The 27,681-nt window shown below is 40.0% G+C and overlaps 3 protein-coding genes across 6 annotated transcripts in view; 1 reads left to right on the top strand and 2 right to left on the bottom strand.

The window, feature by feature from the left end:
• The first annotated feature begins 207 nt into the window (after positions 1 to 207).
• On the top strand, positions 208 to 5,996 carry LOC111611856. 3 transcript variants are annotated; one of them, XM_023350510.1, is made up of 14 exons: positions 208 to 245; positions 1,548 to 1,628; positions 1,723 to 2,100; positions 2,293 to 2,394; positions 2,575 to 2,807; positions 3,107 to 3,285; positions 3,396 to 3,489; positions 3,576 to 3,921; positions 4,016 to 4,133; positions 4,222 to 4,313; positions 4,397 to 4,511; positions 4,595 to 4,858; positions 4,997 to 5,173; positions 5,265 to 5,996. In XM_023350510.1, the coding sequence occupies exons 8-14, from the start codon at positions 3,685 to 3,687 to the stop codon at positions 5,465 to 5,467; spliced, it is 1,206 nt and encodes a 401-aa protein (XP_023206278.1). In that variant the 5' UTR covers positions 208 to 245; positions 1,548 to 1,628; positions 1,723 to 2,100; positions 2,293 to 2,394; positions 2,575 to 2,807; positions 3,107 to 3,285; positions 3,396 to 3,489; positions 3,576 to 3,684; the 3' UTR covers positions 5,468 to 5,996. The 3 variants fall into 3 exon arrangements, with proteins under 3 accessions (XP_023206278.1, XP_023206280.1, XP_023206279.1); XM_023350511.1 differs by lacking the exon at positions 208 to 245 and adding an exon at positions 264 to 288; XM_023350512.1 differs by lacking the exon at positions 2,293 to 2,394.
• A 10,663-nt stretch (positions 5,997 to 16,659) lies between these two features.
• LOC111611867 lies at positions 16,660 to 23,252 on the bottom strand. 2 transcript variants are annotated; one of them, XM_023350580.1, is made up of 5 exons: positions 20,662 to 23,252; positions 20,377 to 20,545; positions 19,895 to 20,248; positions 17,897 to 17,964; positions 16,660 to 17,314 (listed from the first exon to the last, which is right to left on the bottom strand). In XM_023350580.1, the coding sequence occupies exons 1-5, from the start codon at positions 20,863 to 20,865 to the stop codon at positions 17,267 to 17,269; spliced, it is 843 nt and encodes a 280-aa protein (XP_023206348.1). In that variant the 5' UTR covers positions 20,866 to 23,252; the 3' UTR covers positions 16,660 to 17,266. The 2 variants fall into 2 exon arrangements, with proteins under 2 accessions (XP_023206348.1, XP_023206349.1); XM_023350581.1 differs by having other exon boundaries at positions 20,377 to 23,252.
• A 3,088-nt stretch (positions 23,253 to 26,340) lies between these two features.
• LOC102221355 (serine/threonine-protein phosphatase 6 regulatory subunit 2-like) overlaps positions 26,341 to 27,681 on the bottom strand; it is a 48,529-nt gene continuing 47,188 nt past the window's right edge. The window contains exon 24 of the mRNA XM_005814427.3: positions 26,341 to 27,653. Within this exon, the coding sequence (XP_005814484.1) occupies positions 27,605 to 27,653 (49 nt within the window). The 3' untranslated portion in view covers positions 26,341 to 27,604. The remainder of the gene's footprint in view (positions 27,654 to 27,681) is intronic.

The raw sequence follows: 27,681 nt of genomic DNA, 5'->3' as shown, positions 1-27,681 counted from the left end.
GTCTTCCTCCTGCTGCAACACCTTCTTCATCATCAGACCTGCGGAGATCCTGGCCTTCATCGATCGGCGTCTTCCTCCTGCTGCAACACCTTCTTCATCATCAGACCTGCGGAGATCCTGGCCTTCATCGATCGGCGTCTTCCTCCTGCTGCAACACCTTCTTCATCATCAGACCTGCGGAGATCCTGGCCTTCATCGATCGGCGTCTTCCTCCTGCTGCAGCACCTTCTTCGTCGTCGTGCCAGGTCTGGGGTTCGAGGCGCCAGGCTCCGTCCGTCTCTCTCAAAGGTTCCTTTTTTAGTTTTCAGTGTCAGCAGTAGGGAAAGATAGACTAGATGATTGATTTTACTTATTTGATTATTTCTGCTACTGAATTAAGCTGTACTGACCCTTGCAAAAATGCCTTACTAATAAAATATTTAGCATAAAGAAAATCTAAAAGATGTTGTGGACATTCAGTTAATGAGTCACCTTAAAGTTCTTTGATGGTTGTAAAATAGCTGTGATGTTTGATTCTGGAGAGGAAGAAGTGGAAAATGTTTTATAGGTTGCTGGTAGCCCATATTTAAAACGTCATCCTTGGGACTCGCCCGAGTCACTAAAACCTACCTGGTTCAATAACAAATGCAAGTTGTAAAATAGAGAACGAGCGACCGTTAACAGGTGTGCTCTGTGAAACTAGTTGGCTGTAGGCTGCTCAGTCTGGCTAATTCACAGAGGGAAGAAGGGTGAGACACCTGGATGTAGGCCGTTAAAAATCAGGTGAATCGTTTCTCGAAACCAGCTTAAACAGAGTTTACTTCAGTTCTGGACAGGGTAAATCCCGGCAGATTTAGGAAACTCAATTAACCCGTTAGATGGAGAGCTGGTAGCACATCTCCCCTCTCAGAAGAGGAAGTACGAGAGTGAGAGAGTAGAGACAGAAAGGAGGGGGGGGGGTGTTGCGCAACAACAATACATATATGACACATTTTTGACACATATATCACTAAATTAATGCATTCATTACTTGATATTTTGTCAATATATATTTTTTTAACCAAGTAATTTATTCTGTTTGTTTTTACATCTATAATGTTGATATTTATCTGCTTTTTGAAACAAATCACTATTTCTTAGAGGATTGATAACTTTCCCCAGCACATAATTATTTTCAATTATACGGTAATAGTATGCTGAATAGAAATTACTCCACAACATAGAACATGTTAGTTATTTAAGTGAGGATTTTTTCTGTTTTGACATACAGTAGAATGCAGTTGAAACAGAGTTAATGTATTTCCAGCAGTTGATGTATATGTATTTAGAGACATACCTTGTTACAAAAGGTTACAAACAAACGTGTTGTTCCTCCATTTGTCTGACAGTATAAATTACTTTCTTAATTTTTTAGTTACCGGTAGGAACCGGTTTCTACTACAAATTTTAATCTTAAGATATGGGAATGTAATACAGTTATTAAATTGAAATTGTACTTCGAAATGTTACTTTAAGTAAGATGTTAGATATACTCCTTACTTTTATATTTGTTTATTTTATTTTTAAAGCGCCCCACCGTCGGAAGACCAGCTGTCCCTCTCAACCCTCTAACATTCATTGTGAAGTTGCCTTTGCTCCAGAGACTGTTGGTATGTCTGTAGTAGATCTTATTGTATTTCTTCTAAGCATCTTCTATGTGCCATACGTTTCTAATATGTAAAAAATGTTTTTATTTTTTAAAAGAGTCTTTTCTACAAGAACTCCAGAGCTCACTGAATGATGCTGCAGGTCAACCAGTAGTGCCAAAAGCTCCTCTGGCTTCCACAAACTGGAGCAGAAGAAAAAGCCTTTTTTCAGAGTGTTGGAAAGCAGAAAGACCCCGTCTGGTTAACACCATGGCAGCTCAGCAAAGTGTGTCAGCACACTTATGCCAGCATTGTGGAAATAATCCATCTGCACTTCGGTGTCGTGATTGCCTACCACACCCCTTCTTTTGTGAAAAATGTGATGTGATGATGCACACCAAACATGTCTTTCACAACAGAGAAACCATCATAGCTGGGTTCTTCCAGCCATTGCCTCCAACTACCTATGTTTTAAATACAACTCTTTGCCATGATGGTAAGTTCAAAGTATTAATTAAGCTTTTTATTTGTACTGTTTAAACACTCCTCAGAGTGTTTTTCTTACTGTTAACTTTTGACTGTATTTTGAATGTTCTGGTTTTTAGGTCATCTGGTTCTGCATATATTAGTTACAGTGTGTTAATACAGTTTAGGCGAATTCATATTTTAAACATGTCAACCTCTTTAGCACGATTCGTACCTGTGGAGATCCCAGTTAGAATTTGTGATTGTCCATCAGAGTGTTTGAGGATAAAAGCAGGAAAGGCTGTCACTGTCGTCACAATCAATGGTATGAATAACTTTATTTTTTTCATGAATCAAAATCAAAACATAATAAAAACCAATGTTAGCAAAATTTAAATATTAAGTATGTTTGTTTGCTGACTACAAGGAATTGTTTGTGACACAATGTCAACCTGACACTAAAATAATTAAGTATTACAACTTTTACATTTTTTTGGTGTTTTAGGTCGTTATGATCTCAGCATGCCAGAGCTGAGGTGTGAGGGATGTGAGGCTAGTTGGACATGTGGAGTACATGATCTAAATTTAACTGATTACTGGCCAGCTACCCTTCACTTTTCCACTCGATATGCAACTGATGTGCTTTTTACATTTGAAGAAATGAAGATGGCAGCACCAGGTCTCTCCTGTCAAGCATTTCTTAAAATGTTAGACCAACGAACCGTCCGCTTTGGCCGTGTGAGTACTTTGACGTACATATCTCATAAGGGCCGTCTGACTCAATTCTTGAGTAGTTATGTTCTTCAACCTTTTGATGTAACTGGTTAAACACACTTGAATCAAATGGCTGAGGTACCACCTCATTCATTCAGCATTCAGATCATATGTAGTAACATCAAAATTTATTGAATGAGATGTTTTGTGCCAGAGACACATCTAAAACTTGAAAAACACATATCCTGATACCTGGGATTTGGACAACTATGTCCTTTCTTTAGTTTTTTTTTTATTATTATTTGTCTCTCATTTTAAATCAGACAGGAAAGATATCAGCTGACAGCTTCCTGAAAAGTTTTTTTGAGTGGGAAGCTATAAGATATGAGTTGGATAAAATGTTAAGGAAGGATCCCTTCAAGTGTCAAGCTTGTACCCGGGATATGCTTGCAGTTTCAGTGGATGGAAACCGCAAGCATTACCGTTTCAAGAATGCAGCAAGGTATTGTAAAATGTGTTCAATATAACAATTCTTTGTATAAGTTAGTGATGTTCACTACCTGTGGACCATAACACCTATTAAGTGCTTTTTTTTTTTCTTTTTTTTTTCAGATTGGAGGAACAGGCCCTATTTCAGGACCTGTTCATAGCCAAGGATGAAGACGTAGGACAATTTGTGGACTATATACACAAATCAACCAAACATGTAAGACTGCAGATTATAAATGTATAACGACAGTAACCTTTTAGCCTGTAATGACGGCGTGCCTGACTTAATTTTATGCATTCTAGACTTCTGGAAGAGGTGTCTGTGGTGGGCAATGGTCAGCAGCCAGAGAGACCTCTCACAGATCCAGCAGCAAACTGGACGAGGAGGGATTGGAGCTAGCGGTGTGCAGACATGGGGTGCTTCCTTTGTGCCCTGAACATGTATAGGGGTGAGATATTTGCATACCCCTTGTACTTGCAGCAAAGGCTGGCCAACAGACGGATCACATTTTTCTGCATGAATGTGACATGCAAGTACTGGCCATATCTTGAGAAAGTATCGAAAAGCTGTCCTGAGCTCCAACACCTGCTTCAAATGAAGCCATTCCTCTCCGTGTTCCATGCCAAAGCCCATGACTTCAAATGTGAGGTAAGGAAAACTGACTAGACACCTTGCTAGAACATAACTGCATGAACATCGTTGACTCAGTTGATATTGTTTGTGCGTGCATGCTTTTATTTAGGCTAAGTGGAGTGGAGCATATCAAGATGGTGCTGGCTTGACTCTAGGGGAAGAAGTTGAGCAGTGCAATGCATTTCTCTCAAGGATTGCTGTTACGACAAAACATATGTCAAAAGCTGGTGAGAAGACCAAAGATTTCTTTCCTGAAATTTTAACTAATTACGATAAAGGAAAACTCTACTATTGTGGGCCTTTTTCTGTTTGCAGGACGGACAGACATGCTGACTCTTATGGCCATGCGCTGGAATCAGCAAAAACTTGACAACTTGGCCACCTCACTAACCCGTCGATATCAGAAGGTAGTGAAACTGTTGATGTTTGTTAATTCCTATACATGCTGTGATCTGATTTTTTTTTTATTTCTTTGAAATTGACAATGCAGGCCACAAAAGCTCTTCAAAAACAACATCAGAACTTGGAGTCCTTAAAAATTGAGCTTTTGGTGACTGACAGTCAACTTGATGACTGGGTCCATGATATTAAGGAGTGGGCAGAAGGTGAGCTAATAGAGTTCAAAAATTAGAGGAAGTTCCAAAAGTACTTCTATGTTAACTGCATGTCCCTTATTTATCATCATCAGCAACATCTAGCACAACTGATCCGGACTCCTTGGCAGGCAGAATTGAGGTTCTGGCTGCGAGCATCAAAAGGCGATCTCAGCGTCTTTATAAAGACATAGACGGAAACAAAGCTCGTGCCAAGGCTCGTCGCAAAATAAGACAGGAGAAAAACATCTTAGCATTGGCTTTAGAAAACTACAAGACTGTTACAGGCACAGAAGCACTATCTTTAGAAGAGATCCTGTCCGGTGACACAACATTGCCATGGCAGCAATCAGACAGTGGTAAATAAACATACACTAATACATTTTATACTGTCATCATACCTGACAGATAATGTGGCTAGATACTCCAGGTGTTGACCTAAACTTTATTACAAATTCAAACTGAGTTAATTTGTCTTTTTCCTAAATGCATTTCAGACGCTGTCAGTCTTGCCACAAAAAGGAGGGCATTCAATGGCATTATGACAGTAAAGAGACTGGAAGAGGAAAAGAGGATCCTCGTAGGAGAGATGGACCGTCATTGGAAATCTCTGTCATCCTATGAAGATGCTCTAAAGGAGCTTCCCCGCCTGTTATCGAGCGGCAAATTTAAAAGTATGTTTTTAAGTAATGTATAAACCTATCAAGAATTAAAACATCTAAATTTTCTATTAATTGTTATTTTTATTTATGTTCAATTTTAAAGGTTCGTCCTGTTCCCTAACTGATGAAGCTCTAAGAGGTCTCCAGAGCATCATCCTCAGAGAGCTACAGCACTTAAAACAAATGAAACTGCAGGCAAGAGAACATTATCTACAGACTTTGTCAGGAGCAGAAAGTGTTAGTTTTGACGATACTTCTGATGACGACTTTGGTAGTGACTCGGAAGCTTCTGATAATAGTCTGTAATCATTTGTGCATATACTGCTGACAAAGATCTACACTAGCGTGACAGTATTCGGCTCCTTCTGGATTGACCAATATGTCACAAGTAAAGTATGTTTGCTCATAAGTCACAAAGAGACACAATTCTGTTTAAATTTGTTCTTGTGCTTTCATGTTTCCAAATTGGCAGTGTTTTATTTCGGTGATTCTTTTTTTTAATATAGTTAATATGTTTGTGCCTTTTTACTTTCTAAAAGGGCTTACTAGGGCTGTGATTACTTGCGCAGGCATGTCATTCATTTTGTTTCTTTTTCATTATGTTTCTCCATATCTACTGTATTTCCAGATAATAGTAAGAGTAATTTTACTGTAGTTAATAATTTTAGTTACTACTTTTACTTCAAATGGAGTAATAACAGTTGTGCTTATGTTTAGCAGTTTAAAATGGCTACAACACTACATTAAGCAGTCGCAGTGATTCTGCACTAACCAAGACATCTTTTTGGATATTATACTTTTATTTTCTTTTTTTATTAACTTATTTTTTAATTCAATAAACACACAGTGTATAGTGGTGGAACACTTCGTTGTCTGTGGTCACTTGAATTCTGTTCAATTTTTCTGTCAATTTCTGTATTAAAAAGAAATGAGTTGCAAAGTTTCAGTACATATCAATGTGATATTTTAATGCAGTACTCACGGTTCTGATTTTGTTTAATTACATACATTTATACAAGAAATTCATCAAGCACGACTTTATAAACTAAAAAGCATCTAGCTTAGTGGACACTTTACTAAGTAGGATATGTTCTGAATCCACTAGTTGATAAAAAGCCAGTAATGAAGCACATTAAAATTTTGGACAAACATAACAAAAAGTGGTTTTAAGAAATACGTTTTTCAGCTTTTAGGTACCCCTTAAGGACATTTGAAAATTAATTATAATCGCATACATAGAACTAACAGGATTAATTTCTGTAACAGAATCTAGTCACCTATTTTGAACCTGAAGTCATGGAAATAGTCTATTATTTGTCCTTCCAATCATGGACAATCACTGATAACTCGGACATCACTCCTCAAATATGTGTGATATGTATTTTTATATATTTAATATATATTAATCTTTTCATATATATTACATAGATTACTATAAAGACATATATGCAAAGAAATATATAAAACTACATAAGGCCATGTGAAAATATAAATAGATTTATATCAGACGCGGAAGCCTCCATTATACTCCCAGATTTGTACAGAGGTAGGGTAGAAGTAGGGTTAGGGTTGGGGTTAGAATGGTTTTAAAACAACAAAGAGGACCTAGGCTGTCCCTGGGTCCAAGCTGTTTTATTTAGATTGAGGAGACTAGTGGAAGGGGAGTTTTTCTTTCCTTTGCTGTATTAATCAGGGCTTTTTGTGTGTGAGTGTTTTTGTTGGGGAACACTTAGGTGCATTTAGTTGTATTTGTGTTTTCTTTATCATTATTCCTCCCCCAAACTGTCTAACTTTATTTAATTGGGTTTTCACTATGTCTCTCGGCTACAAGGTTTCCAGGACCAGCATAGACTCTTACTACCTCATAATTTTTACAAACTTATCTGTGTGATCTGGTAAAAAGAGGATTTAAGGTTCTCCACACATAATAGAAACTGTACCTGCTCACAAGTGCATTTTCTTTCCATGCTGTAGTCATCAAGCTGAACATTTATCTTTTTCTGTACAGTGAGAACGTTTTTGAAATCGGGTAACATTTCACCAAATGAAGTAATCAGAAGTCGGTAAGACCTGATGCCGCACACACTCCTCTCTGCAGGAGAAAATTCTCGCAGAAGCGCATCAACTGCGCTAGACGCTACAAAGCGCCTGCTCCAGCCTCCCGATCACAAATTATAGTCTGACAAATATTTTTCTTATACTGATTGATGGTGAGCTCCGCAATTGTTCTCTGTTCATTAAGTGGAAAATGTCAACGCACCAAGTGCTCAGGTGCGCATTACGACAGTCTGGATAGGAAACCAGTGAACTGCACTCTGTCCTTGGTCAGGGTTCGGGGGACCCGACATATTATCTCAATGAAGTTTTTACTGGTTTAGATTTTTAGACTACCATTAGCGTAAGTAGTGTAACTATTTATTTATTTGGCGTTTGTCATTTGATGTGTGATTAGTTTGAGCGTAACGGTGGAGCTGCGTGCGCATTTATTGTCCAGCGCACTGCACTTGTTACTGTCTTACCCACATCTATGCTTTAATTTCTTTCCTTCCTCAAAGTCAGCTGGCTAATCCTCTATCTATGAAACACATAAGTAACATAACATAGCTTCACACACTTCTGCAAGTGTGGAGGAAACCAATCAGTTGTACAGTTTAACCTGGCGTCATGCCTTCAAGACAATACATAGGGGAAACTTGACCAACCTCTAACGGCAGCCGACTTGTCAGTCACTGAGAAGGGCAAACTTTAAAAAATGTTTATAAATCCCATTATGACTCTTTCTGTAACATACGCATATTTTAACTACATTTTGAGGGAACATTTCAGAGTGTTTCGTTGACCACTAACTTGACCTTATTTCACAACTGACAAATAAGGTTGTCAAACATCATTTGTGCCCTCTCTCCCCCGAGATAATCCTGTAAGGTACAATGTGTTGATGGAGCTCGATGTGTTCCTTTCTTCTTTTACTCGGTCTGCCGTATAATGGCTGGATTCCATTTCAAATTCCTGCCGATCAGCCGTACAAGAATTCTAGAACTAACTATGCGGAGCTGTGATGCTTCAGAAATATTTTGTATGGTTTATAATAAAACATTATGGAAGATCAGGTCTGAAACAGGTTTCTCGTCAAGGTACTTCAGTCTAAACAGCTTTATTTAGACTGTTTCACGTTGGATCATCTAAGGAAATGTAGCCAGCAACATCCAGTACTTAAAAAAAGCACTTCTTTGGTATTGACAGATCAGTTCTGGAATATATATATATCAAGATATAGATATAAATGATTTATATATACATTACAGGTTTAGTTTATATATATATATAAATATATATATATATATATGTATGTATGTTTGTTCTTCAACATGTGCATGGCATTTGTGACATAATTTTATTAAAATGTGTTGGTGTTATATAGTCAGTTGATCTGGACATTAAAATGTATTTTATCATGGTCTTCATCAGTAACTTCACTTAAAGTTGCTGTGTTAAAAAGTAATTGTACTGCATTTGAAAGCAATTTTATTATAGCATTTCACAAATACAATCTCGATTGACAAAATACATGACACAAAAAAGGTGATGTTGAATTGTTGAAATTTTCATGCTTCTTGGCATGAAACAACTTCCAATTAGTTATATTTAAATTAAGTTATATTTATACATTTTTTTTTCTATTTTAATAGACTATACTTTGTACATCCACATCAACCTTCAAAACACTCAAAAACAAATGTTTAAAGGATTTAAGACATTAGGTCAACTATTACAAGCCAAAATGTACAAACAATCCTGTTCAAAATTTGAAGCCTCAATACAGGCAAAATAACTTGTTCATGCATTGACTCAACCAGCATCACTCAGTCTTTTACAGAACATGACAAAGACGTGTCAATAAACAGCCCAAAATAAGCCGAAAACAATATTACACAGAAAACTTTTTAATATAGTCAAACTGCAGTTATAGAAAAATGGAAATTACAACTTTGTAACACAAAAAAAGAAAGAGCAACATCATGGAAGGACTTGTTTGCTGTCTGAAGGAAGAAGCTCTTGGGGGACAGCAACATGTGTGAATTCACTTGCAGGTTCCCAGGTGTCATCCCAGATTTTCCGGCTAGAAAAGATCAACAACAATAAAATCAAGTGGTGGATTTTTTGTGAAGTAAAGTTGACAATTTTCTCTTTCTAAAAGAGAGGTTGTGTAGCCAAAGACTTTTCCCTGCCTAAATCCCCCCCAATTAACAGCTAGTACGTACATCTTGTTGTGTCCCAAAGATACAATATTATCTTGAATTATCATTAAGTATCCAATGACAAACTGACTGCACAGTCATTTTTTACCATTACACAAACAAGAAAAATCTCTCATAGTTTTTTAGAAAAGTCTAAAAAAAATAAAACACAAAGAAAGTGACCGTTTCAGATTTAATTTCCAGCTTGTATGAATTATAAAAGGCACAGTATTAAATAATTTATAGGATTGTGGATCGAGAAAAATTAAAGTCCAACCCTTGTTAAAGAGGAAGAACAAAACACAGCTTTATTTTACATCTGCACAGATGGAGAACTCAGAAGAGATCTAACTAGACAAAGGAATCACCTCTCTACATATACTGTATACTGTCCTTCTCCCGCAGACAGAGTGTCGCCACCAACATTCCCAAGGAGCTAATCAGATTAATACACACACAGAGAAAAATGCAACTTTCAGTTAAAAATGGGTTTCAGACAGAATATTCTGTGTCTAATAATAATCACTGAGCCGTCGGTCTGGTCTTGTCCCTCCGCAAGGTATGACAACTATTTACTTATCGCCTGTTGCTAAGGTTCTGACACACTGAGACAAACTGTGAAGGCTAAAAAGAGAAACAATGACTATGTAAGACTGAGTGAGACATAATAAACTAATTAAACATTGTAAGATTAATATTAAATAAACTTCTAATAAAAGTAAACACACTGTAAATAATTATTTTATTCCACAATTCCTCCCTTTTGTTTCTCTTGAAACAACTTAAAAATAATTATTTCTATAGTAAGATGAATAAAAATAAAGATGAAAACACATACAATAAAAAGTTTCAAAAGAGTTAGAAACTTCAAATTCCTTCATATTATGATAATACAATATATTTAGAGCAATAAAAACTTGGATTAAGTAATAACTCCTCATTGTCGCTGTCTTTTCTGTCTTCCACCACAATTAATACACATCCCACAAGGCCTCTGTGATCCAGTGTCGCTGATGATGTCGTCTGGTTCCCTCCATGTTCTTAATGCTGCCTCAGCATCCTCTGATGGATGGCCCTGGTGGGATTGCCAGTTTTTCCTCCTAAAATTCCTAATAAACACAAAATCTCCTGGTTGTATATCATGCAGTGGTTTAGTAGCTGGTGCTGGTTGGCCTCCTTAGGCCTGTTGTCTAAAGGTTTTCAGCTGATCTGCTAGAGAAATGCAATAATTAATCATATTATCATCACATGTGGTTAGATCTTTCCCAGAACTATCTGGGGGTCCCATCCCCATGTTTGGAGGACCTGCAAAGAGAATTTCAAAAGGACTGAGGTTATTTTTCTGACGACGTCTCATTCACATACACATCAGGGCAATTGGAAGAGTCTGTACCCAGTTCAAACCTGTTTCTTCACATATTGTAGTTAGTTTTAACTTTATTAGATCCAGATTCAATATTTTAGACAGTTCAGTAAGTATTTGATTTGCAAAGTGTCTTCCATTATCACTAGAAATTCTTCTAGGCACTCCCCAGCGGCAAGTGCCTAGAAAGACCCTTAAGAGGATCTTTGCTACTGTGGAGGCATCTGCTGTTTGAACTGGGAACGCTTCAACCCATTTTGAAAACATGTCAACCATCACTAAACAATATTTTTTCTTTTCACATGGGGTGAGCTCAATAAAATCAATCATTATATGTTGAAAAGGTGTGTGTGTCCGGGGGTGTGCTCCTGTTCCTTGCATTTTGTGACCTTTTGCAATGTTGTTTTGAGCACAGATAACGCAGTTTTCACAAAAAATGTGAGCTGATTTTGAAAAATTTACTGTAAACCATAATTTGTCCATCTCCCTCAACATTCCTCCCTTCGACACATGGTCAACACCATGTGACGTCACGCAGAAGGGTCTGAAAAATTTTTCAGGGAGGCAGGGATTTGCATGGGATTGAAAATCTTGTAAAGTAAGAGGCAAAGGTGTCAGTGCTCCTACTTTTAGTAGTGAATGGTTGTTGGGTAGAGACCTTCTGGCTGCAGATTTTGCAGCAGCATCAGCTGCCGTGTCTCCTAAAGAAATGGGGTCTTTGTAGTGGTGAAAGATGGCGCCAGAGTGCGGATCTCTGGATGCACTTCCATCAACAAACAATGTGAGTTCTGAATCTGAGAGCAGTTCTTGCTTCAGATCGGGGAAAACACAGGACGTCCCATTCAGCAACACAGTCGTGGTTGGCCTTCCACAGGTGCTGGCAAAAGAGTAGCTGGATTAAAAACTGTACAGCGTTTAATGGTTATGTGTGACATATCTAAAAGAACACAGTGGTAACGCAGCTATCTGGCAGTTGACAGATGCGCCGTCCTCTGCTCATTTAGAATGAGTGTGACAGAGTGGGGAACGAGTAGGGTCAGATCAGAATAACCCACAATGTCTCTGGATGCCAAAACAGCTTTTTCCGCGGCCGCCACTGCGCGCAAACAGTGTGGGAGCCCAGCTGCGATAACATCCAATTTGGAGGAGAAGTAGGCGACTGGTTTCAATCGGTCACCATGTTTTTAGAGCAAAACTGACGTCATACAGCCACCCCACTCATCCACTGTCTGTGTAAACGGACGAGTTGGATCAGGAATGCCTAGAGTGGGTGCTTTTTGTAATTGTTTTTTCAGCGCTTCAAATGATGTTAATGCTTCAGATGTCCATGTAACCTTCGAGCTCATCAATAACCCTTTTTCATGACATATTTCTCTTAATGGTTTCTCAACCTCAGCGTAATTTGGGATAAAATGCCTGCAGTAACCACACAGTCCTAGAAAGGACATTAACTGCTTCTTTGTTTGTGGGAGGGGCAGCTGAACTATTGCTGAAATGCGTTTTTCAGAAATAGTTCTGCCTTGTTCTGAAATCACGTGTCCCAGGAATGTCACACAAGGTTGCATAAACTGCAAGTTGGTTATGCTAACTTTGTGTCCATTATCAGCAAGAAAATGGAGTAATTTCAAACTCTCATTTTTACAGAGTTCAGCATCAGGTGCTGCCAATAGGAGATCGTCAACATACTGCAACAGAGCACATTTCGGATGTAATGTTAGAGCTGCTAAGTTGTCATTCAGAGCTTGATGGAAAATGGTTGGTGATTCACAATAACCTTGACACAATCTAGTGAATGTGTAGGAACGCCCATTAAACAGTGAACAGCCCAAAGATGATCAGGCAATGTGTCAAGTGCTGGATGAGGGCTGCAGAGCTGATCAAGTGTCAGTCATGAGCTGTCATCAATCACTTCCTTTGAGGGGCGGACAGACAAATCAGCAATTAACTGCTCTCTGTACATTTGTAGAGAGGGGGAGTATTTTATTCCAGGAGAATGGAACATCCAATCAGTTGCTTCATGGGCAGATTTAGCCAGAGGTCCTAGTGACTTCCACTTATCAGCTGGATCTTTAGCCAGAGAGATATGTGGAAATGACTCAGGGACTTGGAAAAAATGTTGTTGGGCAGGGCTTAGACAAACCAGTAAGAACGTTGTGTTGTGCTGCCAACACATGTGTGTCACATGCAATGATGTGGGTGGAGAGCAGATGAACTCATCGCCGAGCTCATCAGCTGGGTCTGTGGTTGCCAGTGTTGTGCAGTGCAAGCGTTGTTGAGGCATCACATCAGCTGTTGGAGGCACACGGTTACGTGCTAACCTCAGAATGGTTTCAGTTTGTTGATCAGCAATAGACCATTCAAAAATGTAGAGAAGTTTTGGTAATTTAGAGAATGTGGTTGTTTCCGTTTGTTTAACCACTTGGATGCCCTCTGGTGTACATTTTAGACACAGAGACATTTTTAACATTAAATCTCGAGCCAATAGATTAATTGGGCAGACAGGTGACAACAAAAATTGATGTGTCAGTTCCTGTCCCATGAAAGGATCAATGAGATTCAATGGTTTTGTGACTGGTTCAGGTGTTACTTGACCAGAAGCTCCCGTGGAATGAACTGTTTTTCCAGATAATGGAGCTCTAGGGAGACATTCATGTTTTATTAGGAACTGGGTGGCCCCAGAATCTACTAAAGAATGTATGTCACCACCTTTAACTTGCACTGTCAACATTGGCAACTTCTGATATGCATTTTGATGATATACCATATATGTGTGTGTGCTGGTACTTGCAGTTTGCTGAACCATGGGTTGATCCAACGGCACCGGGCTAGCTGCTGGCTCTAGCCAGGTGGAATAATGTCCTCTTTGATTGTTGAAACCACCCTGAGTTAGGAACCCTCGGCCACGTGGGCCAAAGCCGCCACGTGGGTTTGGACGTCCTTCATGGTGGTGGAAACCTCTACCTCTGCTTCTGTCTCGCTTTTTCTGAGGGCATTCTCAAGCCCAATGTCCAATCTGGCCACAGTTGAAACATGGATCTTGTGAGGGACCTCCATATTGATCAACTGCAGGTGGGCGGTGGTTGGAGTTCTGAGCAGTGATGTGTTGAATCAGGGTGAGCTGAGCATCTTCCATGCACTTTTCTTTGCGGTCTTTGTTCTTCTTCTGGCGATCGTTGCAGAGTTTCTCATTGTGTTGGGCATGAAGCAGAAGTTCTTTAATTCTTGGTGTGATGTCCCATCCAATGTAGGACATTTTGATTCCATCTCTGATGTCAAGCCTCAGTCCTTCCAGGAACTTTTGACAGAGAAGCAGTTCAAAGGGACCAGCCGGATCACTTCCCATCCAGTCATTTTTGGGGACTTCTAGACCAGAGTGAGCTGAGAAAATGTCAAACAGGCGTCTGTAAAAGTCATTTGAACCTTCAATTGGACCTTGGATGCAGGCTGAGATGACATTGTAGCTGGGGCGGACTGGAAACTGCTCTATGAAGGCTTCGCCGATTTTTCGTAGAGCCTTGTTGTAGTCAGCATTGAGTGGATTGTCGGTTCCGTCAGGGTTATCCATTCCTCTTAGACGGAGATCTTGTGAGAAGACTGGACCAAGTTTGGAGACCACAGTTGGACCATAAACATGGAGCAAAACAGTCTTAAGTTCATAGGTCGTTGGTCTCATGGTTTTGCTGAGATACTCTAGGGCTTCAGCGATGGCTCTGCCTCCTTTCTCAATAGGGGGAAGGTGCTGTTTGGCTACAGCAATGAGGTCATCTGGTCCCCAAGCTCTGTAGAGAAGGTCAGGGCCTTTGAGGCCAGGGACTTCAACCATGGGATAGGTTTCAACCTTCTGTCCTCTGTACCGGTTTCCAGAGATGCCAGGTGATGGTGGGGTCAGGGGTTGGTCTTTAGAGCGAAGGTGACGACCATGTTCAGTTGTAGGGGGTCGTGGAGGCGGGCCTTTCATGCCTTGTGAGGGAACTCTGTCCTGGTCCTGTTGTTGCTCAAGGTCAACAGGATGGGGTTTCTGCTCAGTCTTTGATTGGTGGAGGATAGCCAGAGGCAGGGAGTCGTCCGAGGGATCCCAGAATGGATTCTTCGGTCCTGGACCATCAGTCTTTGGATGGTACGGTGGTGGAGTTCCAAGGACTTGGAGCACTGGGTAGAGTGGCGCCACAGATGGGTTTGCTGAAGGGTCAGTTGGTGCCGTTGGACTCAAGCCAGGTACAGCCAGTGATGTACATGCGTGAGAAGAAACACATTTTGTTTTATTAGATTTTTCCTGTTCTTTTTTAGTCTTATATTTTTCATTCCCCTTGTGTGCAAATTTCTGAACCATCTGTAGTTTACTCTGGTGTTTTTGATCCCTGCAAAAGGCTTCTCTTTTCCAGAGATTGAATGCTTCTTCGTGTGATTGTAGTGCTTGCAGGTGTGTCTTTGAAATCTTTGTGTGTTGCATCAGTTTGGCGCGTTGTGCTAAGAGTTTCTGCTCTAAGTCTCTGATGTGGTCTACCTCTAAGCTGCCATTCTTAGGAAAACTAAACTCTGTGTGCCACTGTGGAACATGTTGACAACAAACTCTACCATGAATTCTAACCATATGATCTATTTCTGGGCCACATGGAACGTATGCTTCAGTATTTTGACCTTTATTAAAAGTTCCTCCCATTTTCCCTTTTTTTATTTTTTATTTTATTTATTTATTTATTTTTTTATTTAATTTATTTTTCCTCTGATTTTTCTAAATCAGCAAAACCTTTTTAATTACCCTCTGATTTTTCTAAACCAGTAAAACCTTTTTATTTACCCTCTGATTTTTCTAAACCAGTAAAACCTTTATAAATACCCTCTGATTTTTCTAAACCAGTAAAACCTTTATAAATACCCTCTGATTTTTCTAAACCAGTAAAACCTTTTTATTTACCCTCTGATTTTTCTAAATCAGTAAAACCTTTGTATAGATTGTCTAAGCCTAGAACAATCTACAAAAATCCTCAGTTATTTTAAGCCTAAAATAACCTACAAAAATTCCTTCAGAGCTAAGCCTAGACTCTGAATACTGTTTTGGATTTCCTACGCCCAGGAGAATCCTTCAAAAAACCTTTTACTTTAGACTTTAGATTTCCTACGCCCAGGAAAATCTAACTCTGAGGTGTTTTAAGCCTAAAACCCTCTAAATTTCTTACATATATTTGGAAACAGCCTTTTTACCTTAAACACTGCTGGTTTGTTCTCCCCCAGACCAGGTTGTCGGATTCTGTCTCGATCGATCCAACCGGTGGAGTTCCAGAAAAGCCCTCGCTCTCTGACAGGCCTGCTATGTAGATGAGGGTCTTGGTGATCAGCCCTCTCCTGGCTGTCCACCGGAAGGACGAACCGGGAAGAATCCTGTTCGTGACGCCAAATTGTGGAGCGAGAAAAATTAACAAAGTCCAAACCTTGTTAAAGAGGAAGAACAAAACACAGCTTTATTTTACATCTGCACAGATGGAGAACTCAGAAGAGATCTAACTAGACAAAGGAATCACCTCTCTACATATACTGTATACTGTCCTTCTCCCGCAGACAGAGTGTCGCCACCAACATTCCCAAGGAGCTAATCAGATTAATACACACACAGAGAAAAATGCAACTTTCAGTTAAAAATGGGTTTCAGACAGAATATTCTGTGTCTAATAATAATCACTGAGCCGTCGGTCTGGTCTTGTCCCTCCGCAAGGTATGACAACTATTTACTTATCGCCTGTTGCTAAGGTTCTGACACACTGAGACAAACTGTGAAGGCTAAAAAGAGAAACAATGACTCTGTAAGACTGAGTGAGACATAATAAACTAATTAAACATTGTAAGATTAATATTAAATAAACTTCTAATAAAAGTAAACACACTGTAAATAATTATTTTATTCCACAGGTCCATAGTGCCTTTTCATAATATAATAAAATAAGTCTGTTACCTTCAGCTATTATAAAAAATGAAGGCAACATGTTTGATAGGTATTCTATCAAAAATGACTTAAAAGAAATGTCACTTTGCCATTTGCACACTTTAAATTATGGATCCCAGGAAGAATAGCCATGTTTAAGGCAATGGCTATTGGAGATACAAATAAACCCCTTTGAAAATGGGTCATTGTTTCTTTAAGAAGCGCCTGCTCTTCTGACACTCTGCCTTCAGGATGTCATCACAACATCACTCCTCCAAGCGGTTTACAGCCATTCTTAGTAGAGTTGGACTGAGAAGATCCCTCACATGAGCTCAGCAGAGGGGCTGTTCCACCAGGTGTTTGCTAATTGTTGTTGCCACTAGCTTTGAGGGGTTGCATGTGGGATGTATGCTTTGTAGGGCACTATCTCAGCTAGAGACTGAAAAGCCAAGGAAAAGCTTTTGTGGCAAAAGGCCACAGAAAGCTTGATGACATTATAACATGATATACAGCTCCAAAAGTTGATTTTCCATTATACTTCCCCCTGAAATAGCAAAATAATAATAATAAGTGCAAAGAAACACTTCTCACCAAGCAGAGCAGGGTAACCAATGAATTTTTACTTCCTCTTTGCCCTAGACACCACATAAAACAAGAGAAATGCATTAATTAAAGCAATCACACAACATATCCATAAATTGTTTCTAAAATACTTAAGTGTGGAAGCGGTTTTTACATGTTATTGAAGGATGATAAGTGGTCATGGGTTTCCTTTAGAAAGACGAAATAACTCCCAAATCAGCATTTCTTTTATGATAAAAGGCCTAATTTTGTTATTTGGAGTTCTATCTCTATGCTTCTATGTTTCTGTGCAAATACTGACTTTTTGTGTGAATTTGTTTCGCTCTGCAATACCAGAGATGTTGTGACTTATGTGGTATAAGTACTACTGATTCCTATTGTAATGCCCTTCTTTGTCCTTAGAAAACAATAGACAAATAGAAAGAAAGAAAAGGAGTCTGGAATGTCAGTAAATGTAACCACAAGGTTTATAAGTAAAAAACTGTGCTCATTTTTGCATACCACAGTCCCACTTATCACCCCTACCCCCATCTATTCAACTCCACACAGGCAATGTCTCTCAGTGTATCTTGGCATGTTTGACTGGGGTGGAGATAAACTTTGAGAGGGTACATTAGTAACACTTCAAGTCTTACCGCATTAGTCCTATGCCCAGTGATTGAGTCAAACAGGAACACCTTTTGTCTGCTACATTTCCGGCAACCTTAATGAGAAGAAAAGAAAAAAAAAATTATAAAAACAAAATAAGAATTAAAGTCAGAGTGTACACTGAAAAATGAAAACTAGTATGGTGACTCATATTTTATAAACCTTCTAAACTTTACTCTTCTTTACATGGATTTACACATTTTCTCAAATTAGGTCAGAGGTTGATATTATATTGTTAGTAGTTAAATATTTTTAATATATAGTAGTTAAATATTTTTAATATTTAACTACTTTAGAGTGGCCACAGAAATGGAAAAACTAATACTTAAAGTGTAACTAAACCCAAAACAAGTTTTTGTTGCTTATAAACTGTCTATCAAGGTTTTCTGTGTCTGTGAGAATTTTGTTTTAGTGCTTGACTCCTTAAGTCGGTAGTTGGGTTTTCCTAATAGTTACAGTGAAAGTCATTAACACAAAAATATGAAATAATACTATAACCATGTCACTCAGGACACATTCTGGTATATGACCGTCTCACTCAGCCCCACTGCCCCACACGGTGGTTGTGGTTGAGTTGTGAGTGAGTATGGAGTATTGAGCGTTGTGGTGAGTTGTTACGGCTACTCTTGGATTTTAACAAAAATCAAAAGGTGCCAGAGTAGTTTCTAGGAGGAGGGTTTTCCGACTCATCCAAAACAAAGCACTCGCGGAAAGTTTTCTGGTGGCAAACGGTGACTTTCTCAATGTACAAACATAACAGAAACACTCTCCGAGTTGACTTTCCAAAAAATGTAAAATTAAACTTTATTTGGTGTGGTGGAAAAACTATTTCACCCCTCGCTCCTTAACCAAACAATCAGATGCCCTGCAGCAGCTGCTTCCGCTGCCTAATCACAGCAGGAGGCCACCTGATAAGGAGGAGGGTCTAACCAAAACAAGTAAATAAACAAGTTACAATAGATATATTATTTATATAAATTTAGATCTGTAACCTTAATACATTAGCAAAAATAAATTAATCCAATTCTTAATAGGCTCCAACATGAGTATTGATGATAGCATCATTCTGCTTTACAAATGTGTGATTTATTTGTAATATTGACTAAATTGGAATGGGTCTGCTCTGCTATGATTACTGCCACAGGTATTCTGCAGGACAGACAACTGTTATACTGCAAGTCTTTCTAGAAGCGAGGGGGAATCAAAGCAATCTATGCTGCTTGCTCAGGCCAGACAGGCTACAGCAAGGCCGCAGAGCAATGTTGACTTAAGAGTCTCAAACACACAAAAAAGAGTGGCTACACATATCACTAGCTGTTTTGACAAAATGTCTGTAGAGGAGTATGAAAAAAATATACGAAGATAGCAACAAAGTGGATAAGCTTTGCCTCTATCTTTGTTAATCTCCATCTCCAGTCGTGTCTTTTCCCTCTGCTCACTTGTGTCAAATTTCAAAAGGCTTGGGTTATGCTTTCAGGGCAGTTAGTTAAACTTAAAACAAATACTGTGTACTTGTCCAAAGGTTCACAAACAAGGCCAAGACAAGCATTATTGTTGTTTCAGAATTTGAGGTTAGTATAACAAAAATGTACGTTAAATGCACAGTGGCACAGTTGGTAGAGCTATTGCCTTGCAGCAAGAAGGTTCTGGGTTCAATTCCCGGCCCGGGGTCTTTCTGCACGGAGTTTGCATGTTCTCCCTGTGCAAGGTGGGTTCTCTCTGGGTTCTCCGGCTTCCTCCCACAGTCCAAAAACATGACTGTCAGGTTTTTTGGTCTTTCTAAATTCTCTCTAGGTGTGAGTGTCTGTGTGTATGGCTGTGTGTCCTGTCTGTCTCTGTGTTGCCCTGTGACAGACTGGCAACCTGTCCAGGGTGACCCCCGCCTCTTGCTGGAAATAGGCACCAGCAGCCCTACCGACCCCTGGTGTAAGAAAATGGATGGATGTAAAAGAAATAGTCACAGGACTAAGGAAAACAAAACTTACCCTTTCTCTTCTTATTTTCAAATAGGCCACCCTGACTTAACGAGATGGCATGGGCAGCAGGCGATTCATATGAATGTTGATTTGGCTGGTCTATGGGAGAGACAGATGGCAGAGTAGGAGGAGAGGCAGGTGGAGAGGTGCTTCTGGCTCTTTTCTTCTTCTGGAAAGCCGGAGAAGAAGGAACAATAGGAGGAGAAACAGGAACCAGATCAAGCACAATCACAGGCTCTTCCTCAGCTATTGTCTCTGTTGGTTCATAGACCAGGTTCTCAGCTTTTTCATCAGCCCACTGCTCTTTGGGTGAAAAAACCTGCTGTTCCGTGGAGGTGTCAGGCTGCAATGGTACAGACGTGGCTAGGAAAGACGTAATTTTACAGAAAACAGAAATAAATATCCATAGACACATATCTTGCTCGCTTTCTGTGGACTTGATATAATGCGCTACAGAAGTACACACACTCTCACACACATACATGCATTACCTTCAGGGAGGAGAAATTCATAAGCCCTTTGCATCTTCTCAAGAAAATTATTTGTAGTAGCAGTGGGCTCCAAATGAGTAATTACATCTGCTACCCACTTGCTTAAAGACTTATCTTCCTTAGCAAAAAATAAAATAGGCTTATAGCCTAAAGCATGAAGTTTGCGAACCTGCAATTGATAAAAACATGTTACAAGTTACTAAAACGCACCATCCTATTAGAGCAGTTGTTTTTCATTATTTTGCTCATTAACAGAACTTTTTCAGTCTAAAATTTTCTACTTACTGCAATTTCCGCAGAATCCATTATGCGGGAAACATTTCTGTTTTTTAAAACTGTTTCCCTCCACTGATCATTGAATGTCTGAAACTTTTCTTTTATTTTATTTTTTTTGGTGTAAAGACTCTGGTGGCAGGCGACACAACTTTTTCTGTTTGCCTGATTGGGCGTTTGACACTGTGCGCATGGCCTGAATTTGGGGCGTGTCATACTTAAAAAACACTGACAAAGAGCAAAATAGAATGCAAAGACTTATGATGGACAAACAAACAAACAAACAGAACTGTTGACAAATTACGTGAAGAACAATAGACAAATTAAGAACACAAAGATGACGAAGAGATATGACAAACGTGGCTCTTAAAAGTGCCTTTTGTGGGTGCTATGAATGAGCAGAAATGTATGTCAGATGAATATCTCAAAGAAGAACCTGTTGACATAAAAACAAAATAAATGTTCAGATTTCGGAAGTTATTTATTTCAACTTAGACAGGTGGAGAGAACTTTGGCTGTAATGACCCAAGTTCGTTTTTAATTCAAATGCATGACCTAGCTGCAATCAGTGTATTCAGAAAACCTTTAGGATCATCACAGCCTAGGGTTGTTATAGCAACCCTCAAATTATACAACAAACAATTCTGTGACTCTATCATGGCTAATTAAATGTATTAAGTGCAGGTTCAGCTGAACTCTCTGGGCTCCAAGCGGCTAATGTAGCTAGCTAATGTAGCTAGCGGCAACAAAAATTAAAAAAATACATGTTACAAACGTGTCCAAATGTCTTCAACCATTCGCGGCACAGTCCTACTACCATTAAGTCCTACAACTGCATTCACAAGAATGTGTAGTATTTTCTTTTGTTTTATAATACAAAACCATTTCTGACAGATTCAGGTTTGTACTCACCGGGGTCCAATGTCGCATGCGATGACGTCAGCTTCTTCTTCTTCTTCGTAGATTTATGGACGGGTGGGATCTGTCCTTATTTTTATTTTAATCAAACGTTTACAGAACCGTCTGGCATGTAATCACAAAAGGAAATGCACCCTCACTCTTCTTAAACATTTTTATTAAAATTCTTTTTTTAATTATTAATGGACTGCAAACGACTTCGGAGGTGCATGCCGGTATTATCTGTAACCTCATAAACTCCAAATAACATACGTATTCCTTTCTTTTTTTATTATTGTGTAAAAATTAGAATATTATGTCCTTTGCAATCATGAAGTTACGATGAAATCAGTGAAACTGGTGTAATTCGTGTCTGCTGTTAAAAAATAAATAGAAATGTAGATAAAATCGCGGCTTCAGAGAACCGGAGGATCTTTTAAAACTGAAGTAAAATTAACTAAATTGTTAAAAACCTACAAATACATCTGCTATGCACGAATTGTGTGCCTTTTACAAAAATAGAACAGACTCGTCATCTTATTTGTTCCTAGATCGTCGGTTTTGGACGCTTAGGGAGCCGTACAGCATTCAATGAGAGAACCCTTCTCGTCAATTATTGACGCGAACGGGGTACCCGACGCGTCAATATGTGACGCTGAGGGAACCTGCCCAAGCGTCAATATATGACGAGTCGGGAGTGAGAACGTGTTGCAACGGTGGACCAAGCCAATTCATGGCCAATCACCGACTAAGCCCCAGTTGATAAGGACCTCCATCCATGGCATCTTCTGCTTTCCAGCTCCGCCCCTTCTCCACCTCCACTCTCCCAGCACTCCAGGCATGAATTCTTCACCCAACCTCCACCACCAGTGTCGGGCCCCGAGGGATGACATTCCGAACCAGCAGCGGGAATGCTCATCGAGCTTATTGCAATTCACAGCTCGATGTCCTCAGTAGGGGGCCGAGCGCCAAAGAGCTTTAGTTCATGTATGTCAATAAACCTTTTAAATCTCTCCAGATTGAATTCTCAGCTCTATATTCAATTTTCAGCCTTATTAACTTTGGAAAAGCACAGAAATGCTGAGAAGCAGTAGCTCCGGTTGTTTGTAACTGGTACCTAGTCTAAACCTTGTGTTTCATGAAAGTGGCAGGTGAGGGAGAGGACAAAAAAGCTTTATCTCATCAAAAGAAGTGAAAAATGGAGGATCTGTAGATCAGCAGCTCGGCATTCAATTTTCAACATTATTTGCTATGTAACAGCTGACAAATGCTGAAAAACTGCATTTCTGGTGGTTTGAAACTAGAACCAAGTATAAATCTTGTGTTTCATGAGAGTTGCAGCTGAGAGGACAAAAAAGGCTTTATCTCAGCATAAGAAGAAAAAGATTGAGAAGATTGCCAAGTAACTGAGTAAATTGCCAGATTTTTAAAAAAACTAGATTTCTTTGTCCTTAATTGTTTCCATAAAAAAGACATGGTTCTATGTAAAAACCAGTAGATGGCACTGTATTACCATTGATAACTAATGTGTCCTTTACACACTAGTCAGGATATTCTGTTCAGACTTTTATAAATTACTGAACGGCTTAGCACCAAAATACATTAAAGACCTGTTATTGTATCAACCTTCCAAACCACTCAGGACGACTGGTCCCAGGCCAGCCGAGGAACATAGTCCCTCCAGCGTGTCCTGGGTCTTCCCCCCAGTGGGATGTGCCTAGAACACCTCACCAGGACGCCTGTCCAGGAGGCATCCTATCTGGCTCCTCTCGATGTGAAGGAGCAGCGGCTCTAGTCTGAGACCCTCCCGGATGACCGAGCTTCTCACCCTATCTCTAAGGGAGAGCTCAGACACCCTACGAAGGAAACTCATTTTGGCCGCTTGTATCTGTGACCTCGGCTTTTCAGTCACTACCCAAAGCTCATAACCATAGCTGAGGATAGGAATGTAGATCGACCAGTAAATCGAGAGCTCCGCTTTTGGACTCAGCTCTCTCTTCACCATGACAGACTGGTACAGCGCATGTTTTACTGCCGACGCTGTGCCAATCCGTCTGTCAATCTCCCATTCCATTTTTCTTTCATTCGTGAACAAAATCCCCAAATACTTAAACTCCTCCACTTACTTATAGTAACCCCCCCCCACCCCCACCTCTTAACCACCTCTATGACCTCCTACCCAGAATTTGAAGAGCCAGACCCAGAGTCCCCAGTCTCCACTTCCTCAATGGAAGGCATGTTGATGGGATTGAGGAGGTTTTTGAAGTATTCTGCCCACCGGCCCACAAGGTCCCGAGTCAGAACACCACTTGAGTTCAGATCAGGGGGGGCGTTCCACCCAACCACCCCCCTCCAGATCTCTCTGCCATTGCCCACGTGAGCGTTGAAGTCCCCAAGCAGAACAAGGGAGTCCCAGGAGGGGCACTCTAAAATACCCCCTCCAAGAACTAAAAAAAGGGTGGGTAATCTGAACTGCTGTTTGGTGCGTAAACATAAACAGTCAGAAGCCATCCCCCCACTCATAAGCAGAGGGAGACTACCCTCTCGTTCAGTGGGGTAAACCCCAACGTACAGGCACCAGGATGGGGGGCAACAAGTATGGTCACTACTGCCCGGCGTCTTTCATTGAGAGCAACTCCAGAGTGGAAGTATGTCCAACCCCTCTCAAGGAGTCTAGTTCCCGAACCAGAGCCATGCGTTGAGGTGAGGCCAACAATTTCTCGCCAAAACCTCTCAACCTCACATACACTCTCAGGCTCCTTCCCCACCAAAAAGGTGACATTCCACATCCCAAGAGCCAGCTTCTGCATGACCTTGGGGATCCGAGTGCGGATCCCCAAGGTCCCCGCACTCGGTCACCACCCATTCCACACTGTGCCCAACCTCTTTGGCCCCTCCCACAGGTGGTGAGTCCATGGGAAGGATGACCCATGTTTTCTCTTCGGGCTGAGCCTGGCCGGGCTCCACGGATAAAAGCCCAGCTACGAGGTGCTCACCAACATGCCCCACCTCTAGACCTGGCTTGAGTGGAGCCCCGGTGACCTGCATCCAGGCAAGGGAACACCAATTCCAAAGGTTTTATCCGTCATAAGGGGTCTTCGGGCTGCGCTTTGTCTGGTTCCTCACTTAGGACCTGTCTGCTTTGGGTGACCCTACCAGGGGCATGAAACCCACGACAGCATAGCTCCTAGGATCGCTGGGACACTCAAACCCCTCCACCATGATAAGGTGGCAGCCGATGGAGAGGTTGATGTAAAGATTGCTGAAATGTGCTATAGAAATAAACTTGATTGATTAGTTGGTTGATTGACTGGAGTGACTGTGGCTGCCCCTGGGTTGCTCCCATTAGGAGTTACAAGCACATCCATTCATTGATGGATTTGATTCATTTGTTTTCCTCAATGTGGAGAAAATGTGCTATACATATGGATCCTTGAGAAGATTAGAAAGTAAACTCCACTCAACACTATAGAAGATATTCAAAAAGTGTGGGTTGCAAGTAGAATAAGTGCTTCAAGAGTTACCACACCCTGATTTAGTTTAGTACACAGACTAAAACTGCTGAATTGAAATTGTTTTACGTGGCTGAGGAAATAAACAACTGGACCTCTGCTCTATGGACAAATGTCATCTTTTCAAATGAAATATATGTGTGCATTTCATTAGAAAATTGAAGCCTGGGAGAAGAAACAAAGGAAATCTGCTGGAGGTCCAAGTGTGATGTTTCCACAGTCTGCAATGATTTGGGGAGCTAGGGTTAGGGTTAGGTCAAGTATTCTGGGGTTGGTTCACTGAGTTTCTCATGTCCAAAGACTGTGTCTGCCATGTTTCTTTCTGGTCACAAGAGTCATTGAGTTGCAGATTTCCCTTTCCCACAGGATTTGGGCCATGCCCACTCTGCAAAAAGTTTCAATACCTGCTTTGATGACCATCATTCATTCTGCTTGGTTGGCCAGTAAACTAGAAGACTGACCTTGACCTTATAGAGAATCTACGAATCTACTCGAGGAAAATGACTTGAGTCACCATAAGGAAAAAAATAGACAAATTAAAGGGAACATGAACTTTCAATACAAGCACAGGCTGAGCTCCTCCATGTCAAACCCCTTTGATGGACTCAATTGAGTATGAATTGTGTAGTGAGTACACATAATGTACAGGAAATGGATGCACTTTTTAGTAGGCTGCATAAAAAATACAAAAATATAGTAATTTGGGGTTTAAATAAGAAGTAAATTAGAAATTAATGCTCAATGTTTGTAAAATAAATCTACAGTTGTGCTAGTATGTTTATATACCCTCATGGAATTTTTTTGGGTTTTTGGCCATTTTTCAAAGAATATGAATAAAACCACAAGTGGTTGGCTGAAACTATCATCAAACAACTATGATGAATACAAGTAAACAAATCAAGTGAGTATGGTCACCTTCAGTTTGTGTCAACTTGTGTGCATAAGGTCAAAATCATCAGGGTGTGGAAACCTTTGATCAGGCTCATGTTTTAAAATGAGTGAATACAGTCGTTTGACAACAAATGGTTTCACCCAACTACGAGCCATGAGTGAAAGGTTTCTGTGTATTCGTTCATATTCTCTGGTGTTTAAACTTATGAGCACAACTGTATATGTGGTTCTAGAGACCTAAAATTGTATCTCATCTCTCACTGGAGCTGCACAACTGTTCATGTCTCCTTGCACCTCAACAAGTCTGGTGGAAAGACAAGAATCAAACTAGCAAAGGAAATCTGTTGGTATGAATGTGGTAAACCAGTTGCTTTTAATTTAAATGTTTTAGTTTTTTTTTTTTTTTTTTTAAACAGCAACCATAGAAGCTGATCACTGCTAAAGAATTTCAATGAGAACATCAAAGAGACCTGGAGGCCTGCACTCCTTCCAATCCTGCTGCTTCAACAGAAAAAAACAAACATAACCAAACATACCGCATCAGATGCCCCTATTGCTTTGTGAATAAGTGCTTGGTGAAGACACAGCAAGAAAAAAGGATCAGACAATAAAAATCTCAAAAATGCTTGTAAAGTTACTTTAAAATGTAGATAATATTTGTATATAGGTAGATAATGTTTGGCTGATTTGTGGAGGATAGCAATCGGATCTTTAAGTTCATTACAATCAGAAGGTCTTAGCTCACTAGTGAGGTCAACAGAGAACCTACATGCACTAAAAGTAGACAAAAAGAAAACAGGTAAAAATCTGAAAAATGAGTTTGAGATTAGATAAAAATTTGTTTGCCCAAAGCCACACCAAACATCACCAAGGTTGGACTGAACATTTTTTTCAATTTCTCTCTTAAAAAAGAAAAGGCAAACCAACATTATTGCACATGAGCAAAAACAGTAATACTATTACAGCACTGTTCAAATCACTCCCCTCATTCTTCCCCCTGAAACACATCAAACATTCAACCTGGTGATGGATGACACATTTCATTACCAGAAACCATAAATTGGGAAAAACAAACTAAACAATGAGTAGAAACACTGATGTGGATCAGAGGACAGATGAGACAGCCAGCAGAGATGAACATTGTGCTATTACATACAACAAAATGCTGACATAAGTGCTTTTCTTTAAGCTTGAAGAAAAATTGTATTAAAAATAAAAGCAGGTATTTCTGGTTGAGGCATTGTTAAAAGTTAGCCTGTGCTATCCATTCAGGCGTGACCTTATAAAATCCAAATCAGTGGAAAAAAGGAGAAAACCTTCAGTTTAAAAAAATTCAGATGTTACCCCACAGATCATGTAGTTTCAAAAGTTGCTGCTACATTGAAACTGCATTGAGTGATGTGCAACATCTGTGGGAGAAAAGATGATTTCTCTTAACTTTGCTCTGTCTGTTGGCTTTTTCTAGTTTTCTTCTTTGTTTTAAATGTTCTGCCCCCTCATTATTGGTGTTGGGTGGCAGTGTCCAGATCCAATAATGTGGCAATGTGATTCAGTAAAAATACTGGAGCTGCAGTGAGGCTGTTTGGGAGAGTCACTCTGGAGGAGGCTGACAGCCTGCGCCATGGTCACTGATAGGGTTCTGGATGAACGCGTCCTCACACCGGTCCATTGACAGACACTTCATGGGTCTGTGACAAGTCCTCTCTGGTAACACAAGATGTCACAGTCAGTT

The sequence above is a fragment of the Xiphophorus maculatus genome, chromosome 17, assembly GCF_002775205.1.
Source record: "Xiphophorus maculatus strain JP 163 A chromosome 17, X_maculatus-5.0-male, whole genome shotgun sequence".
Classification (NCBI taxonomy): Eukaryota; Metazoa; Chordata; class Actinopteri; order Cyprinodontiformes; family Poeciliidae; genus Xiphophorus; species Xiphophorus maculatus.
The sequence above is the reverse complement of the archived record's forward strand: the minus strand, read 5'-3'. Positions and strand labels throughout refer to the sequence as shown.